At 43.7% G+C, this 20,312-nt stretch overlaps 1 protein-coding gene across 2 annotated transcripts in view; it reads left to right on the forward strand.

Moving 5' to 3' along the window:
* Positions 1–20,312, forward strand: part of PTPRT (protein tyrosine phosphatase receptor type T) — a 1,006,475-nt gene that overhangs the window by 849,695 nt on the left and 136,468 nt on the right. For both annotated transcript variants that reach the window (XM_058562674.1, XM_058562675.1), the window contains one exon: positions 8,830–8,965. In XM_058562674.1, coding sequence (XP_058418657.1) covers positions 8,830–8,965 — 136 coding nt within the window. The remainder of the gene's footprint in view (positions 1–8,829; positions 8,966–20,312) is intronic.

Raw genomic sequence — 20,312 nt, forward strand, 5'->3', positions numbered from 1 at the left:
TGATAAATTTGCTCCATTTTAAATGTTTGGAGCAGTTTCCCTTCTCCTGGTGGGATGCTGACTGATGCGGATCCTGTGCTGGTTTCTAGTGATTATTCCCTCCTTTAGTAAATGGTAAGGGGGAAAAATCTGATTTGATCTTCCATCTATATATTTTTTTCCTGTATCTACATCACGCTTACTTGTGTGAAATATCTGGAATCCATAATTTTCCATTAAAAAAAAGTCAGCAACAGCATTTGTTTCTCCCCAGGCTTCTCGCACCCCTCCTGTTCGCTACAATTTCAATCCTCAAAGACTGCCAAAGTAGTTCATGATCACAATTACAAAAGCTCTCAATGCCTTGAGATGCAATTTGTAAAGTCTAGAGGCTTGAATCTAATGAAGTATCCAGATGCTTTCCTACCAACTTCTTTCCTATCTTGGACTTCACTTCCATCTTAAAAATAACCTACCATTCTGAGAATTTGCTTCCAGCAAAATGAAGAAGGGACATGGTGCATACCTGACTTTAGAAGAGCAGGAAAGGTGCCCAGCTTCCTCATCTTTTCCTTGTTGCCTCCTCTTGGCAAAACCCACCATAATCAGAGATACCTGCAATGCTTAAAACCTTCGCTGGCAAAGAGGTAGCAGCTCGGAGTCACAGTTTCAAAGGTTTTCTCTACTGGGTGCCAAATGCATGCAAAGCCAAAGCAAAGACAGAGAAACTCTTGAACAAAAGAAGTAATTAAGTAGACGGGAGTGAACTGCCAGCACAGTAAGATTTGGGGATAATAGGCCCTTGGATAGCTAAGAGGTGACTGTGTATTTTAAAGAGCACAGCTTTTAGAAATTGTGTCCCCAAGAGCCAGCTTCCTTTCTTTACCATCAGCAATGATCACCAGCATGGGTTATATGCATCCACTGGGATGTACTCGGTTTTATCAATTGCAATTAGGTGTTCTTTATCTGCGACTTCTATTTTTGCTCCGTATCTTTACCTGGGAAATTCTCTGAACTAAAGCTATAGAATTGGGCCTGTAGCCAGTGAGAGCACTTTGAGAATGAATCATTAATCTGTTGCCAAGTTATGTTACTGCTGGCCATTAAGTCATCCAGATGTGAGCCTGATACAGGCCTTGCCTATAGAAGGAAAGTTAAGTGGGTCACTCTGGGGGCTCTGCCTGCCTTCATCCTAAGGATTGGATGAACTTAGGCAGCAGGTTGCAAGGAGGCATCCCCCCAGCACCCACAGTGCACTCACAGTTTATAGACACAGAAAACCCTGCTACCACCCTGGAACCTGTTCCAAGGTCATGCTATCATTATGCCACATGTGTGAGCAGTTCCTCAGAGTTTATTAAGCATTTTCACCACCGTTACTACATTTGATCCTTAGAAAATCTCTGTGAACTTGGTACTTACTCCCTATTTTACAAATAAGGAAATCAAATCACATTGTGCTTAACAGCTTTGATCAAGGTCACATGATCAGTTAGTGATGAAGTCTGGGTTCAAGCTCATGTGTTTCTGATTTGAAATCCACTGCTTTTGACCGATCTCGTACAGCCATAGCACCTCAACATCAAAAGGGGTGTAAGCGGTCACGTAGTCTCTTCTGCTTGATGAGGAACCCAGCAAGCCCCCAGATGGTGCCTTTCATTGTTGGTGGCACATTCTCCTGCCTTCGTGGGTTACTTGGGGGTTGGGGGATAGACCCCATGGGAGTCCATGGCTCTAAGGATGACAAGGAGGGTTTCTCTCACCCAGAGCATGGCTGTCACTGGAACCAAGGGATGCTGAGTTGAGGTGGGAGGCAGGGTCAATAGCAGAGAAGAAAAGTTGCATCCCATGAAAGTGAGGTATAGAGGGCTTGGTTAAGCATCCAGGAAGCCCAGGAGGTGAGAACAGGTAGAGACAGAGTGGGCAGGTAAAAGGGAGGGTAACTCTGAAATGGGACATGGGAACCATGACGGCTTACATGCTCCTCTTTACATCATAATGCTGCATCAAAAAGGGCTGGGATTGCGTTTCCATATTAAAACCTTTCCTTGCGTGGCCCCTAATCTACCCCTGTTACTTCTACCCACTGATATTAGCTCTGATATTTAAAATTGAAGAGACCAAATCTAATCCATCTTCCACAATGGTTTTTCAACTTTTTGAAGGCAAAAATTGTCTCATCTGAATCTTCCCTTCTCTAGGCTGAAAAATCCTGATTCCGACAGCCACTCCCCCAAAGTCAATGATCTCTAGATTTTCATGTGCGCCTGAATCACCTTGAGACCTTGTTAAAATGTAGGGACTGATTCAGTAGATCTAGAGTGAGGCCCAAGATTCTGCATTTGTAATAAGCTCCCAGGTGATGCTGATGCTTCTTGTCATTGGACGATTCTTTGAGTGGCAATGTTCTTGGCCTGTCTTCACCCTGAAGGTCCCTCCAGGGGGTGGGGTCCACAACTAGACAAGCCTTAGCGGAGTGGTCTGACTAGGGCAGAGTTGAGCAGAGCAGCATTGCCCTTGTTGGGTGGCAGGAGTCCTTGGGGAATACAAAATGTGATGGTTGTTTGGTAGCATGGGAAGAGGTGGTAGGGGGATGGAACATGGTGACTTGGCCCTATGTATGGAGCGAATATTGAGGGTGGAGGGAAGACTTCAAGAGACTAAGAGCCATGCCTTGGGCACCAGGTTTCCATATGCAAGAGTGAGTAGGTAGTATATTGAAAGCCAGACGTGGACTCTGAGCTGGACCTAGGAGGGGACATAGCTTCCCTGCAAAGAGTTGAGGGCAGGGGGTAGCAGCAGCTGCTTCGAGAGGACTGGCTCAGCCTTTGGGAGTGCTTAGAGCTCACTTGGAGGGCACAGCTGGCTGAAGCATAAGGTCAGGCATGCAGCCTCATGTTGGAGACAGAAGTCTCCTGTCAGTATAGGCTGAATTCACAAGATTGTTTTTGGTGACTACATCACACAGGAGACTCAAGTAGAGCCTTGAAGCTACTCCAATTGGATAAATTTACCACCTGCTGCCTAGCTGTCAATTCAGATTTACGTGGACAATTCTCAGGTTGGCTTCCAGTGGAGGGCAGAGATGAAGAGGATACTTCTAAATACCTCCCCTTTCTCTCAGTTCTCAGACTCCCAGTCCCTGCTTAGTAAACAGAAGTCACCCAGGGCCAGAAACAGAGCATTTTAGGGACTGGGGACTGATACTAAATTTAGTCTCATGAAAAGGGTGGGCTTAGGGCAAAAGTAATGTGGTTCCCATATTCCTGAAGGACTTCAGTTCTACCTCTCTGAAAATTTCCGTTGGATTTCCACCCAGTGAGTCAGATGGCCAACCTTCTAGATGGATCCACTGTTGGCATTTCTTTAACTACAACTCCATCAAGGACAGTTGATTGTAGTGATAAGGAGATGAGCCCTGCACACAGAATTCCAGCTCTGAAGCTCATTAATTATATGGCCTTGGACAAGTCACTTAATCCTTTTGTGTAGTTTTCTGACCTATATAAAAGGGAAAATAAAACTAGCACCTTCTGTGTCAAGTTTTGTAAAGATTAAATGAATTCATATGTGAAAAGTGCTTAGCATATTGCTTGACACTCAGTAATGGATCAGTACATTTAAGCTACATTTTTAAAAAGTAGTAGTAATTGAGCTTCTGTTTGATGAGGAGCTCAGTGCCTGCACAAGACAGCCGATCACATTGCTAGGAGCCCCTATCATTAGGCAACCCTTCTGTGCTTTCCTGTAAGTCCTATCACATGTTCTCGTCTGCTCCATTGAGCATTTGTGATCTGAGCCTCACGGACACACTCCTGACTCTGCAACAGGAGCAAGACTAGCCCACCCTCTGTCTCTGTCCCTCTTTTCTTCCTCTCAGATATAGGAGCCACACGTGAATGCTCTCTGGCCTTTGGTCCCAGAGCCATTTCCTCTATACCTATGTCACCTTTGAACACTATCAGCACACTTCCTTCATGAACAGAGGCACAAATCCCCAGCAGCTAGAGCAAATGCCCTTAAAGGGTGCTGAAGTGGAAGTTGGATTTCCCATGTCCCAGAGCATGTGCACATTCTTGTATCTGGAGTATGATTGGACTAGCCAAGCATGGCTCTTCCTAATAACCTCCGTGTGTAGAGTTTGTGATTTCACTTCTGATGCCTATTGGCTGAACTCATTGAATTTGTGTGAACTGCTGCGCTCTGGCCTTTCAGATGGCCCAGCAAATCAAGTATGTTTCATTGTTGGTTCACGGCAGAACTGAAGGTGCTTCTGTGAGCAACATCTTGAAATTTATTTGGGAAAGGTTTTCTAACACTCATCCAAGATCTTCACTTTCCTTTGGGTATGCAGCTTGACTCCATCCCAGGAACAGCATTTGACACAGTTGATTATTCCTTCCTTCTTGAAACACTCTCTTCTCTTAGCTCTAGGACACTATACTCTCCTGGTTTTTGTTTTTTTTTCTTACTTGTCTGGCCACTCCTTCTCAGTCTCCTATGCAGCCTTATCTTCCTCTACCCACTCACTAAATACTGCAGACCCTCACGTCTCTAAGCCTACTTCTCCTTCCCTCTTTATTCTCTCCCTGGGTGACTTCATCCACCCCCATGATTCAAACACCATTTATGTGTTTGTGACTCACACATTTTTACCTCCGGTTCAGACCTCTTTTCAGAGCACCATAGCAGCATTTTCAACTGCTACTTTTCTAGAGTATCTCTCAAGCTCAAATTGCCCCAAACACACACGTTTTCCCTCTAAAGCTATTCTTTTTCTTTTTTAAATAAGGTTTATCAAGGTATATATATTAAAATTCACCCTTTTTAAGAATACAGTTGGATGGGTTTTGAAAAACGTATGCAGTTGTGTAGACACCACTACAATCAAGATGTTGATCATTTCCATCATCCCCCCCCAGTTCCCTCAGGCCTTGGCAACCACTGGCCATTGTAATATTATTGAAACCATGTTGACGATTTAAGGAGGAGAAAATGAACATATTTACATCATTGAGTCTTCTCATCAAGGAGCAAATTGTGCCTCTTTGTTCATTAATATTTCAAAATTGTTTTCCAAAATTTTAAAATTTTCTTCTTATGGATCCTGAATCATTATTACATTTATTCTATTTATTATAAATTGTATGACTATTGCGAATTTAATAATCTTTTCATTATATTTCCTGTATGACTATTATGATATATAGTAAATTTATTGATTTTTATATATTTATAACTGGAAAATGATTAGATACATAAAACACTCAAAAGAGGTGTAATTTTAGATGTACTGGTTGGCAAAATGGTCGGGGCAGAGTGATCTAAAAGTGTCCTCTTCTTTGTTTATCTCTTGTGGCGTTATTTGCATCCCAGGGGCACCCTCCGGGATTGAGTCTCCCCGTGTAGCTACATCTATATCTAGATATATATCTATATCTCTATATATCTGTCCCTCGTACTTAGGTATTCAAAAGATGTTGGATTAATCAATGCATCAGTGACTGGCTGCCCTAGTGCTGTGATCCTTCCTGCTTCGGACAGGGCTTTCTGCATGGATGCGGGGTGGTGCCTTCCACACTTGCAGCGGCAGGGGCCCAGTAGTTAGGGGAGAACCAACTGAGGCAGCAGAGAGAAAAGCAGCAGGGGAAAAGCGACCCATCCAAAGGCCTGACCTGTAAAGCTATTCTTTTTCAGTTGTTTCTTGAACGCTTAAACAGCACCATCATCTACCTTCTTATGAAAACCAAAGACTTGCAGTCTTTGACCCTTATTCTCTGTCTTCAATCCATCAACAGGTTTTATTTATATCTGTTTCAAGTAGTTATCTGTTTTATTGCATCTTTCTATCTCCACTGCCATCACCTAAGTCCAAGCAACTATCATCTCCCAGCTAGATGCCTGCAATGGTTTCATAATTCGTCTCTCCAATCCACTTTGGTTCCATATTGAAACTGGAATGATCTGTTGGAAATACAAATATGACCATATCATTGCTCCATGGGAACCACTTAAATGGCTCCCTATGTTTCTTGGGGGAAAAACCAAAAATTCTTGTTGTGGCCTATAATTTTCTGTGTGGACTGGCCCCTGCTGCCCTCTCCAGCTTCTCTCTCTATTCACTTTCCTATTATGCACTTTCCAAGTGGCATACGCCTCTCTGTTCTCATCCTTAACAGAATTAAAAGCTTCCTATTATTGATTCTTGGTTCATTAATCCTATCTCCTGAGTACCACCCACCACTAGTTGTAGGCTCTTTGAAGGCAGGAATTGTTTCTGTTTGCTCACCACTGTTTAAGCAAATGCCTGGCGTATAGTGGGTGCTTGTGATTATTTATTGAAAAGTGTGAATCCCATTGAACCAAGCTAACAACAGTATTCCTAGGGTAATAAAATCCTCTTTAGGGCTCCTTTGCTTTTGTATCCCCAGTCTCTAGAATTGGATCTCCTAGCAGGCATTAAGTAAAGTTTAGCTATGCCAATGAGTGAATGCTCCTGAGCCAACACTTCCTCTAAATCCAAATAAAAAAGACTGACGCTATTGAGGAAATTATGGTCTGAGGTGTTCAGCTTACTTTATGTTTGGGATGCAGTGGACTTGCCATGTCTCAGAAATCATGTCTCCAAACTGGGAAATGGGGGTCACGTAGGGGCTACTCAGAACCAGCCCCCACTCTGGAATGTGAGATCAGCCTTGCCAAAGAGGCGGTTGGCCAGCTCTCCCGGGAACTCTCTGGGCTGTAGATAGGCAGAGCCTGCTCAGACAGCCCTGAGATTTATGAGCTGGTCTTACCTTTAGCTGGTGAGGGGAAATGAATAAAGTCTCTCATCCGTAAGTCCTTACAGGAGAAGGATCTCTGATCCCATATACAGCATAGTTGGTACAGCACATGGGTGCTTGGTAGCAAATGAATGAATGAATAAATGAAGCAAAAAACTGTGGTTCGCTCACCTTTATATCATTTAATAATCACCTGTTAAGCAACAGTTATGAGGAGGGAGGCCTATGCTAATATAAGTGGCATTAGAGAAATGAATAGGATGCACTTCTTGTTCTTGAAGACTTGCCTTCTCACTAGGGAGATTTGACTAAGTAAACCCAGCTTGTTTAAGTTACAAGAGGGTTTCAGGAAAGTGCTCTGATAGAGGAAACACTTGATGCTCTTAAACAAGAAGAGGGGCTGCATCATTGTGCTGGAGGGCTATCCTTAAACATCAGTAAGCTTGGGGAATCAGAATCATGGCTTATGGGCATTAGCATCCCTTCAACTCAGCTGAGATCTGTGAACACATGGCTGAAAAAAGAGAAACTCAATTTGGTTCCATGAGAACAAATGTGTGTGGGCAGAGATGTCATCCCTTCAGCTAAACATTGAACAACCACAGACATTAAGGGAACACCGATTACGAGCCAGGCTCTGTGCTAACATGAGGAAACAAAGATAAAGGAGGCATGATCTCACCCCTAAGGAGCTTGCAGACCAGTGGAGGAGACAGATGGGGAAACAAATAACTAACAATATCGGTACATCAAGATGTGTGCAAAGTGTTACAGAATATTGTCAGAATTTAGAGAAGAGAGAGGAGCTCTCCCAGAGGTACAGGCAACCAGAGAAGATGCAGTCACTGATGAAGGATGAGCTGGTGCTGATGTGGCAGAAAAGTAAGGATGGGTCAGGAAAACGGTTCTTTGGATTTAAGCTGCCTCACATAAACATGGAATCATTGGGAATAGGAAGGGCAGCAGGAAGACATTCACTTAGGGTGCTGGTGACCCCTGGACCACTCTCCAGAAGAGTTCACATAGGTGTCGGGAATGAGAAGTTGCCTCTGATCCCTGGTACATTGCATGAAGAAGCCGGGCTTAGACATTCTTTGGCTACTTACTTTGGCTATGACATTAACAGAATGGTTGTTTTGGAGGAGGAGGACTGAGGAGCTAGGGGCCTTGAAAGTTGAATTCATGGTTTCTGACTACTGAGGCCTAGACTCAGAGTCAGAAATCTTGTGGAATCCTGACCCTGACCTTTATCAGCCATGTGCCTTTTAGCAAGTTCCCTTGATTTTCTCATCTGTAAAATGGGAAAATCAATATTTACTTTTTTGAATGTTAGTGAGGACTGCCCAAGCTGGACCCATGAAATGGCCCAGCACAGAGCTGAGGATGTAATAAATGCCCAGTTCCCTGCCTTCCTCTACCTGGAATTGAGTCAGTGAGTTATTTCCTAGCAGAACATGTAGCACCAACATTAAATTCCAAAAATGGAGCTAGTCAGATATAAATGTTTTCTGAAGCCAAGGCAATTCCTTTAATACACTAAATTTCTACCCCACCATTTATTTCATATAAGGCATGAAACAAAAACTTTATGTTTTTATCTTTAAAAATCTAGTGATTTTAATTGTGTTGCCTTAACATAAAGCTGTTGTTTTCACCATATACCTGAAAGAATAAAGTAGGGTCTGGAATAATTCCATGAACCCAAGAATTGAACTATAGTTTTGTGGTTTGATCTAGGGACCAAGCAATATGAGGGATAAAATCCTCCGATTGATCTCGCTGGAGGATAAGGATGCCCCAACACAGCAGTCGTGTAATCTTAGGCAACTCACTTAATGTCTCTGCACCTCAATTTCTTCATCTGCAAAAAAGGATATAATAATGATCCCAACCTCACAAGGGATTAATCCTCAATAGGTTTAACTGGGACAATCTGTATAATGCCCTTAGCACAGTGCCTGGCACATAGTTAGCGCTCAAAAAACGGAAGCAGTTGTCATTACAATTATCTCCCCACACATGTGAGCCTTTTCAACATCTTTCTCCTTCTCCTTTCCAATCCAAGGTGCCTCCACCCAGAATTCGAACACCGTGGAGCCAGAGAAGCAGGTGGACAGCACCGTGAAGATGGCCGGCGTGATCGCTGGTCTCCTCATGTTCATCATCATCCTCCTGGGCGTGATGCTCACCATCAAAAGGAGGTGAGTCTCTGTTGCTGCCCTGCAGACTCCACCAACCGCAGGTGGCCCCAACACTGGTGCGTGGCCAAGTCCTTTCTCTGTTGATCACTTCCAAGCAGGGACCTCCTGATATGATTACGGAGGTCCTGAAATACATGGGTCAGTTGTGGCTCATCGTGTTGGTGTCTGAAGGATGTGTGCTGCCTGCATGGCGAGTGGCCCTGAGAAGACCAGGTTCTTATGGGGCCAGCAATCCCTACGGTTGGGTCGCCTTGATGTGCCCTGGGATCCCATGTATCGTGAGTCTTCACAGAGTTAGCTGCTCTCTTGTGATTGGTCATGCCATCGAGATTACGGGGAGCCCCGAGAACACAGAGGAGCCCAGAAATACAGATGCAAGAAAGTAATGCTTCATCTTTCTCACCTTCATTCATCCTTGAGTTCCCTTTGGTCAAGAAGCAACATCCCAGGCTGCCCTCTGCATGACAGGAATAAAGCCTCCAATGCTGTGATAGTCCCCAGGGGAGGCTCCTTCCTACTCCATGTCCCACAAAACCTTCTCAGCTGGATTATTGTTGCTTCTCACCTCTCCACAGTATGTCTCCCTGGGTACCTCTGGTCAACTAACACAGTTTTCTCATATTGCGTGTGTTTCCTCTGGACTGTGTTGCTCATGAAAGCCAGGGTGCAGATTCCTCACTTATTTCCGAGATTGCCTTCTTCTGTTTATCAGATGTTCACGAGGCTTGAGGATAGCACAGGGGATTACAGAGAAGGAAAAGAATGATGGGGGGAAAGGGAAAACTGATGAATATCAGTATAACTGGCCCTAGGATGCACGGTTATTCCTCTAAACAGAGAGTCCTACTGCCCACCTCTCCTTAGCCCCTGGGCTGCCAGGGCCCCAATATTGGTCTCTACCTTCCCACTCCCTAGTCTGCCAGAGCAAACAAACATTTATCCACATTATAATATGTGCTGCAACATGCCCTGCCCGCAGTGAAAAGAGCCTACTACAAACTACTTAAGACCTCAGCCTGAAGCTCTAGGTTTGGTTACTCACAGAGTTCAGGACAAGCCCAATAACAAGGACCAGGGTCTTGCTTCCAACTGTAGGATGAAAAGTGCTTATGAAATTTGTTCCCTAGCAGAACAAAGGGACCGAACGCCTCAAAGACAAATTTCAGCTTCTGTCAAGGGAGACACATGAATATAAATGCAGAAAGTTAAAGAAGAAAAAAACAAAACCAATGTCCTCATTTCCAGCCATCAGTGAGTCAGAAATACTGGGTCCCCATTATACAAGCAGTCAGCCTTCTCTTAGCCGTTTCGGTGCCAGAATGTCCCTGTGTCTCTCATCATTCTGTTCTGAATCAGCCCAGTGCTCCCTCTGACCAGGACATCTTACTGGCAGGACTTTGTCCTTTCTTGACATCTTTGGTCTAACAGGATCACTCCTTTCCTCAGGCTCTCAGCAGAATGACTGAAAAGTTAAAGTTCTCATCTAGCTACTGATTTTCTGGTCGGAGCGTCTAGGAGGAAGATACTATGTTAATATCGGGAATCTAGAGCCCCCAAGGGATTAAGGACAGCACTGCGTTGTCACATCATCATCATCATCCATAAAACAGGGTCGAATTTTATGTCTCAGTGATGAGTCAGCTGCTATTAGATGAGGTGGAAGATAAGGTTTGCTTTCTCTGGGAGCAGTAAGCACATTGCATATATAAGATCCTGTTTCTTAGAGTCACAGACGGATTGGAGGCATAGGTGAGTTTGCGATTGTCTACCTGGAAAAAGTAACCAATGTAATAGAATTGCATTCCTCTTTGATAGGCCTGAAAGGTTCTCATTCTTTGCCACTGATTTGTAAGTCAGATATGCTCTCCCAATTTTGCTCTTTCTAAAGCCTTGGCTTAACCCACGGCACCATTGTCTGTGAGCTTGCAGAGAAATTTCACTTCCTTCTCCACAGCTATTTCTAAAATGCATGACTTTTTGAGAGGGAGGAAAGGGCTTTCTGTTTCCAGGGTGGGAGCAAGTACAAAGTGAGTCCTTTTTGTGGTTTTAGCCTCTTCTGCGTATCTTCATCATCTCTATCAAAATCATGCATCAGACCCAACCAATAGTTGTCGCATGATCACCATTTCTCCCCAAGAGGCAAAACTCAAGTTGTGGCACTGTGGTGTTTTTTGGGGGGTGGGGAGGAGGTGCTGATCAGTGTTTGCAAATACAGTATATTTTGGAGAAAATAAGACATTTTGCTGACCTAGTTGATAGTAATAATTTATAGTAATAATTTACAGATGGGTATAGAGGAAGGAAAAGGGAGAAGAGGAGGGTAGAGGAGAGGACAGGAGAGGAGAAAGGGGGAGAAAGAGAGAAAATAAACATAAGCCTGCACTCTTTCCACTAAGCTACAATGTCTTCTGATGTCTAGAGATGCCCCCAAAGACAGTGAAGGGCTTAGTGAGCTCCTTTACCTCTTCCGACCCCAATCCCATACGTAAATATGAGGAAAACTTCATTGGTCAATTGAGTCTTCCACTAACTTACTTACTGCCAGAATGCTGTCCACGGCTACCTAAAATGAAGTATTAAAGGCAAAGAAACCCCCAAATAATAGACAAATCATCACAACTCATGATCATAGTTTCAGCATCTCTTCAGTGTCCCATCATGACCTAGAGTTAGTTCCCAGATCCAGGAGCTCTCAGAAGTGAAACACAAGCTACACGCCCCCCAACCCCGGCTTGAGCTGGGTGTTCTGCCAGCCTCCACGGGCATGGGTGTGGTGGCTCCTTGTTTTCTCTGCTGCTAATGGATTCAACTGGCTCAAAGTCTTCCTCAAAGCTGTGGCCAAATGTTTCCAATACACATAAGATGTCCCTAGCTTCTCCCCTTGAAGTGTTCTCGTCATTGGCCTTAGGGCTTCCTTGTCACTCTCCAAAGAGAGTCTTTCTCTTGCTGTTAGGTGTTTTGTTTTGTAATACTGAACTAGAAAGCAGGCAGAGAATGGGCTAGAGATATGAAAGACCAAGAGAAGGGCTTAATGAAAGAAGCTAAATTGGTTTACATTCAGAAGACTGGGGAGGAAAAGAGAGAGGAGAGGAGAGAGAGAAAAAAAAAGAAGAACAAAGCCTGAGGGACGTTCTGTTGTTGTTGCTAGGATGTTTTGTAATAGGTGGAGGGGATCTTGAGAAATGAAAGATTGCAAAAAGGGATATGATATGTTGGGGCAATTCAAACAAGATTCCTTTACAGCTTACAAAATATGCAAGGTTAGAATTCTTTTTGGAGTACCTTTGGTTGCTTGGACTGGGCCTCTTTGAACGCAGGACTATACAGAATCAGGGCTACATGGGGATATAGAGGATTACATGAGCATTATAAAAAGGGAACGTGGTGCCCGCCTCGCCCCCTGATAGGGTAAAATCAGTGTGGTTTTAGCCAAGCTCACTGCAAAATATTCATCCTTCTACTGTCACTGGATAATGGTGCCATCTTTTTCTCCTGGCTCTATTGATCACTTCTAGACTTCAGAATGTTCTAGAATGGGTTCTTGCATTCCATTATGTAGTAGAACATACTTCCTTTTCATGAGCACCCTGTTGGGTCTTGAAATAGAGAGAGACTCTCATCGCTCACTCTGCACTGCAGTCCTGGTCATCTTCTCTGGTCTCCTCCCTTTAGAATTCTTGGACATCCTCTCCCAAAGGAATGGGCAGTCAAGCAATTGCTAGGCCACCCCTATGGTTCCTCCACTTACTACCATAGGGCACTGGGTGCCTGCAGTGCAAACTGAGGTGGAAAGCTCAAGCTTTAGTGCCTTAACCAGTGTATCCTGATGTTTGACAGTGATTATTAGCCACTCACATATGAGAAGTTCTGCATTTTAATGTTTGTTTGTGGGATGTGGGCGTACGTGCATATGCCCACAAGCTGCATATAGTCCAATTTATTCCATGGGACACACTTCCGGGAGTCTGAGCATGGTCTTTCAAGGCTTAAGGCATAGACATGCACTTTTGTATGGGGAAACACTGGAGCCAGGTTAAGCGGGATTCTTTGGTAGATCTGCACCCCAAGAGTTGTCTGGATCCTACATTAATCTCTCCATCCTTCTAACTTCTCAAGTGAGAATGGGGCAACTTTTAGGGAGATAGTTTCAAAGTCAGTAACCATGCGTGGTTCCAGCCACCCCCATCTCCTCTCCTCCTCCTTCTGCCCAAGTCCTCCTGGTCCAGCTTGAACTTTCTGCCAACCATGCTTCGCCTGTCCAAATAGTAACATTTCCAAGAGTGTATTTGGGGTGTCTTGAGTTTGAGATATGATAATCTAAGATATCTCTGCATTTCTGGCTGTACTTTGATTTCTCTTTGATTTGCATCTGCCCTCCGGTAGCTCTCAGTCTAATGGGTAGAGATGTCTTGTAGCTGTGGACTGGGAAGCAGAAAAACTGGATCCAAATCTCTACAGTCCCATTTATTTGCTGTTCACCTTGGAGAAGCAACTAAACAAATGTCAGCCTTTGCTTTTTCAATCATCTGCCCTCCGGTAGCTCTCAGTCTAATGGGTAGAGATGTCTTGTAGCTGTGGACTGGGAAGCAGAAAAACTGGATCCAAATCTCTACAGTCCCATTTATTTGCTGTTCACCTTGGAGAAGCAACTAAACAAATGTCAGCCTTTGCTTTTTCAATGGTGAGATGCAGCCGATCTCCTGGGGCTGTTCTGAAGATCAAATGAGCTAATGGTTGTGACAGGCTTTATTTCTTGTACCTGCCCAAGGGATTAGAATGCACAATGTCAACAGGAACATTCATCTCATGCATGACCGTCAACAGTACCAAGCTAGCTCCAAACCCATCACTAATATGCCAAAGGCAGTGCTGCTATCAATACACACACTCTGACCTAACTGATTTGTTCATTTTCTATTTAAACTGCTGCCATATTCTGATTTTAATGCCACAAATAATCATGATAGGGTAGAACTGTTAATACTGCTGTTTTTGGAGACGATAAAACTGAAGTTCAAAAAGGTTATATGAGTTGGCTATGGTCTTGGGCAGTGAAATGCAAACCCAGGCTCTGTGACTCCAAACCCTATGTTGTTGACTTCTATTCTATCAGTCTATAGAGACTGGTAGAAAATAAGTGAATCCTGGAATAGGAAACAGGCCACCCAGGATCAGATATCATTTTCTACTGTTGTCTGCCTTGTGTATAATGTTTCCCTGAATCAAATGTGCAGACATTTTTCTTCACCTGCAAGGCTCCTATCGCTCTCTAACCCTCAGCCACAAGTTCTTCCAAGAAGGACTCCCAAGTATTACCTCCTCCATGAAGTCTTCCCATAAGCCCCCTACCCCAAGAAGATCCAATGACACTTCCCTGCATGCAGCCACTCTGCCAATATGCACAGGCCTACAGTTGTGTGTTTATCACACTACATGGTGGTTGTAGTTTTGCTAGCCTGAAGATGTAAATGATTTGGGAGGGCAAGGTCTTCTGCTTTAGCCCTCTTTTGTCAGAGCTCCAGTGCCCTGTATCATCTTCCCCTGGACGTATACCTTGAAAATCCCTCAAGGTTTTTATGGACAAAACCAAAATCATCACCTACCCGCCAACCTGTTCCCAATCCTATGTCCCATCTTAGTGACAGGCTTTACCTCACATTCCATCAGCCAAACTGATGGGATTCCATCACCCAATACTTCTGAACCTGCATCTTTACATTCTCCTGGTCATATCCTCTCCTCTCTCTCCACTGCCTCTTCCCTGGTGCAGGCCTCTATAGCTCTATTTTGTGTGTGTGTGTGAGGAAGATCAGCCCTAAGCTAACATCCATGCTAATCCTCCTCTTATTTTTTTTTTGCTGAGGAAGACCGGCTCTGAGCTAACATCTGTTGCCAATCCTCCTCCTTTTTTTTTCCCCAAAGCCCCAGTAGGTAGTTGTATGTCATAGTTGCACATCCTTCTAGTTGCTGTATGTGGGACGCGGCCTCAGCATGGCCAGAGAAGCAGTGCGTCGGTGTGCGCCCAGGATCCAAACCCGGGCCGCCAGTAGCGGAGCACGCGCACTTAACTGCTAAGCCACGGGGCAGGTCCTATGGCTCTATTTTTATGAGTCTCCTCCCTAGCCTCCCTGACTCTGGCCCCACCACTCCAGCCCATCCTCCACACTGTAGCCAAAATGATGTTTCAAAAATGAAACTTGTACTCCCAAATGTGCTGTCCAAAATCCTTCAGTGGCTTCTCTTACCCTATGACAATGGTTCATGGGGTGGGAATGAAGGAAGAAGCATATGTTTAAGTCATCTGGAGAGCTTTATCAAGCTATGCTGTCCCCCTGCTCACAGTGATTCTGGCAGATTTCTGGTCTTACTCCACTCTTATACCTTTCCTTGTGAAGTTTCCTTCTTATTCAATTCCTGTGTTCCTCAGTTCCATGTGACCAGATACTATTCATGTTTAAGGTCTAATTCAAAAGCCACCTTCTCCAATAACCCTTCCTGACCTCCAATCTGGAGACAATCTCTTCACCGTCTGGCTCCGCTCCATGAAGATCCATGTTATGTTCTGTCTTACATTTGTCGTTTATATTCACATCTTATCTTCTCCACTGGACCATCAACTGCCTATTCTGATTCATCCTTATCATGAATGTGCCTTGCAGATACTAGGGATTCCCTAAAAACATGTTGAATGGAGGAGCCCAGGGAAATTAGAAGAAATGGGGCCCAGGATTGACACTCTATCTCTTGGGCAAGAAAACTTCACTCAGAACACAGACCCAAATGTCAACATTGAGCATCCAGGGTAAACCCAGTCGTGTGGTGGGGTGTGGTAAAGTTGGACAGGCAGTATGTGAAAGAGGTACCATGGTCTGAGCCTTCAGGGGACACGCTAGCTATCCGGGAAAATAAAAATGGTGAGGCAGTAGGAAAAACTGACTACTGGGTGAGCCAAAAGAGGCAGCACCACTATTAGATTAGATTAGAGTGTGCTACAGATCACAAAACTGGAACACATAGAATTTAAGGAAATTGCCCCAAAGCACATAGCTAGTAAGTGGCAGAGCAGGGTCTGAAACTGGACCAATGTGATAATGGAGTCCACACTCTTCAACACTGCCTAACCTGGATGAAATTTAAAATAGGACTTGCTGAGGTGCTGAATCATGTGACATAATTCTGAATGGTTCATTGAGGTGGGAAAGCAGCTCAAATGAAATGTGTCACCCTGTTTTGTTCACCCCGTTCTAAACTGCTCCTTACTCCACACCCTGAGACATGAACCCTTCTGTTTGCACTCACTTGGTAGCCACTCAAGGTAGAACCTTGCAAGTTCTCTTCAATGTGCTGACATTTTGTGTCTTAACTACCTTTCACATTGACCTCTTCGCCTTCCCCGTGGCTATTGCGAGATAGGTTCCCAACATCTCTTGCTTTGACCCTTGCAATAGCTTTCAGGACCCCAATCCCTCTCCCCTCCAACTTTCTTCTTATACTTCTGAAGGAATCATCCATCTAGAACAATATTTGGCCATTTGACTCTCTGTATTCTCCCTGTGACCTGGAGTGTTGAGACTAAGCTCCTTAAGCTTTTTAGGAACTAGGCCCCGCCAACATCTTGATGTTCCCACCTTCCCAACCCACCCACCCATTCCATAAACACAGTTCCACCTGCCTGGAAATTCCCCTCCTACTACTCCATCTGGATGCCTCTTGACTTTACAACTCAGGTCTCTTAGACTCTAGGCCAACTTACCTGTTCCCCATCACCATCCTTACCCCCAGATATAGTCCTACAGCTCCCTGTGTTGCTGCATCATACCATTTATCACTCCAGAAGACAACATAACATAGTGGTTATTAATGCAGGCTCTTAAAGTTAGACCACTTGTATTCTAATCCCCGCCATGCTATTTGCTAACTATATAAACATGGGCCAGTTACTTAACCTCTCTGAGATTCACTATCCTCGTCTGTAAAACAGGAATAATAATGCCTTATAGAGGATTAAATAAAATAGTCCACATAATGCATTGAGAACAGTACCTGGCACATAAGTGACCTCCTACTATTTAAGTGGTAGCTATTATTATCATCTGTTTTATAAGTTTCTTGTCTGGCTCTCCCATCAGACATATGGGCTGAATCAAGATCTCATTTGTCTTTCTATCTCTGAGCAGAGACAGGCATATAGTAGGCTCTCGAGAAGTTTTTGCTGAATTAATGACAGAAAGATGGATGAGTGGATAATAGGTGGATTGTTGGATGAATGAGTAGATGAGTGGATGGATGAATAGATGAGTGTGTGGGTTTATGGACTAGAAGGATAGGTGGATAGATAGACTATTGGGTGGATGGATGCGTGGTTGGAGGGAGGGAGGGATAGATGGATGGTTGGATGCATAAATGCATGAATGGATAGAAGGGTGGATGGTTGGGTTTATGAGCTAGTTGGAAGGGTAGATGGTCAAATGGATGGTTATATAGACAACTTAGTCCTTTTGAAATATTATGGAACAAAGGGAAGTTGTACCTCAAGTTAATCTTGTCAGCCGGCTGAGAAGAAGATACGCATGTGATTTATTAAGTTTGGGGTTGTTTTTTTCTAAGCACAGCTGTCTTCCTGCTCAGGATTTTTGGTCTTAGGCAATCTGTTACTTGCAATATCACTGTATCCTTGTAAATTTAGACCTTCAGTAAATCTCGAAGCCTTAGAGAAAACACACATGTATACTGTGTTTTGGTGACAGAATAAAGAGCTATAATCCTTGTCCTGGAACATTTTGCAATTTAATTGGGAAAAGATACTCAATTAATGGAAGCTTGTCAGTTGCCGTCATTCTGGAGTTGCCTTGAAGCTGGGTCAGGGAGAGTGCTGGCTTTTGGTGACATCCAGGATAACTCAGAAAAGCTATTTGCAAGAGGTGGTTTGAAGGTTAAGGAAGTGTGTTGTCATGAGGAGGTGGCCCAGGCAGAATCCTGAAGGTTGAGAGCAGAAAAGCCAGAGGGGCCAGAATGTTGAGTGCAGCCTGAGGCCCAAGAGTGCACCCTGGGACTGCTGACAATGAGGAAATCCTGGTTCAGGATGGAGACCCTGCAATTGGTCCAAAAATACACAAAACATTAGACCTAATGAGGCATGACCTCTTAGACTTTCAGATTGCTCAACAAAAATGAGAAGAATAATGCCTGCTCCATGGGGTTGTGGGGAGGATTAAAAGATTTAATTAAGAACATGAGCTTTAGAGCCATGTTGCTATCAAATCCAGTTTCTAGCTGTGTGATCTTAGACAAGTTACTTAACCTTTTTCTGCCTCAGTTTCCTCATCCGTAAAGCAAGGATGATAATAATACCTACCTGTAAGGGTTGTTGTGAGAAATACATAAGTTAATATACGATAAGAGCCTAGAACAATACTTGGCGCATAGTAAGTGCTACATAAATATTTGTTCTTATTTTATAACGATATTTAGTATTCCTAAAGAGGTGAACACTTTGTTCCTGGTCACCAGAGTGAGAAGCAGCAAACGTTGTATCTGTGGATGTGGTGGGGACATAAACTCCCCTTTATTGAGCCTGACTATATTTCAGGTGTTTAGACTAATATAATCTAATATTAATTTATATTAATACGTTTTACTTAAAATACTTTATATATTATATATCATATATAATTTGAATATAATTAGGTTAATATAATCTAATGTTAATGCCCACAATGACTCTTGGGAATAGGTAATTATTGTCCCCAACCTTGAGATGGAGAAACTGAGACTCAGAGACATTTAATGACTTGCTCAAGGCCACGCAGTTAGTAAGTGGTGATGCTGGGATGCTAAGACTTATTATATTTCCACTCCTCAGAGCTTGAGGAGTTTAAACTGGCAGTCGTCTATGCCATTCACCTTGGTTCATGGATCAGGAAACAGAGGTCCAGGGGGAAGAATCAACTTGCTCAAGATGTCACAATGAACAGGTGAAAGAACTGGGATCAGAGTGCTGGCCTCTTGATTCTCAGCCTCGTGTTCTTGACAATATGGAGAACATAGGTGTGTCTGTAAGTCTTTATCAAATGGATCTTGACCTTTCTGCCCCAGAGTAATCACATTTTCAGGCACTGGACCACAGAACCAGCAATGAAGAAGAGGAATGGTTTCCTCACAACGCCAACTTGTATGGGTGGTGAAGGGGATTTGATGACTTGCATTGACTCTTCCAGTTCCCACCCATTAAGGCGGGAGTTCTTCACCCCTTTCATCATCTAGGGCCGCTGTTCATTTGGCCCAAGATATTGAACAGTTTTGTGAGTGACCAGATCTTGCTGCATTGTGGCTCATTTTCTGCAGCCCAGCCTCCCAAGGAGGCACGGGACTTCCCTTCTGCTGTGGCATCTTAGCTCTCAGGGTCACTTTCCTTCTGTTGGGCTCTCTTGATAAATGAGAGAAAGCCTAGAGATGGCCCTGCCATGGGGGCTTTGGGCAGTTCCCACTTGAGAAGGGGAAATTTGGGACTCTGAGGCCGTGTTCCCATCCTGCAGATATAAAGACTGCATCTTCCTGTGCCAAGCAAACTGGATAATGCTTGTGATTAACCAAATAAATCAAAGGGAAGGAAACTATTCTTGCCTACTCAGATGAATATTTGGGGACCTGAATTATTGAGAAATTTTTCTCGTTCCACAAATGTATCAGTTGTTGTCAGTGTAACTAAGTCTGTAAAATAAAAGCATTCCTATTTATTTTCCTACAAAACACAAAAAGTTATAACAAAGGGAATATCGTGGACTTATTTGAGCTTTTATTGTTCAGAAGCCAAGAGCTGGAATGGACATTAGAAAGAGATGGCAGGCAGTGATTTTTCACGCTTTCTTTTGGAGAGTGGAATTCTTAGTCATGTGAAATCTCAAATGAAACTCCAATTTATAAAATAGATAGAAGCTCTGGCTTTGGTGGATAGTGGGGGACCAGTAGCACTACCTAGTCGGTATCCCCTCCCCCATTACAATGAGGCTGCGCGGCAGAATCTCCGGGCTCTTGGAAACACAGTTTCAAAACTACTGATCTAGGTCAACTCATCTAAGGATCAGATAAGGAAATGAAGACACAGAGAGTTTATTCAAGTTGTACTCTGTTCAAGTTGAAGATTGGAATTCCTCTCTTAGTGCAATTCTTTCATGATGAATTTTGGATTTTGTTCTGGTTATCTACTGATATGTAACAAACTACTCCCTGAAATTTAGTGGCTTAAAAATAAGCTATGAAATTTAGTGACTGATTTTTCTCATCAATCTGAACTTTGGTTAGGGCTTGAAGAGAATGACTTTTTTCTTTTCCATGAAATCAAGGGTCT

Source organism: Diceros bicornis, chromosome 19 (genome assembly GCF_020826845.1).
Source record: "Diceros bicornis minor isolate mBicDic1 chromosome 19, mDicBic1.mat.cur, whole genome shotgun sequence".
Classification (NCBI taxonomy): Eukaryota; Metazoa; Chordata; class Mammalia; order Perissodactyla; family Rhinocerotidae; genus Diceros; species Diceros bicornis.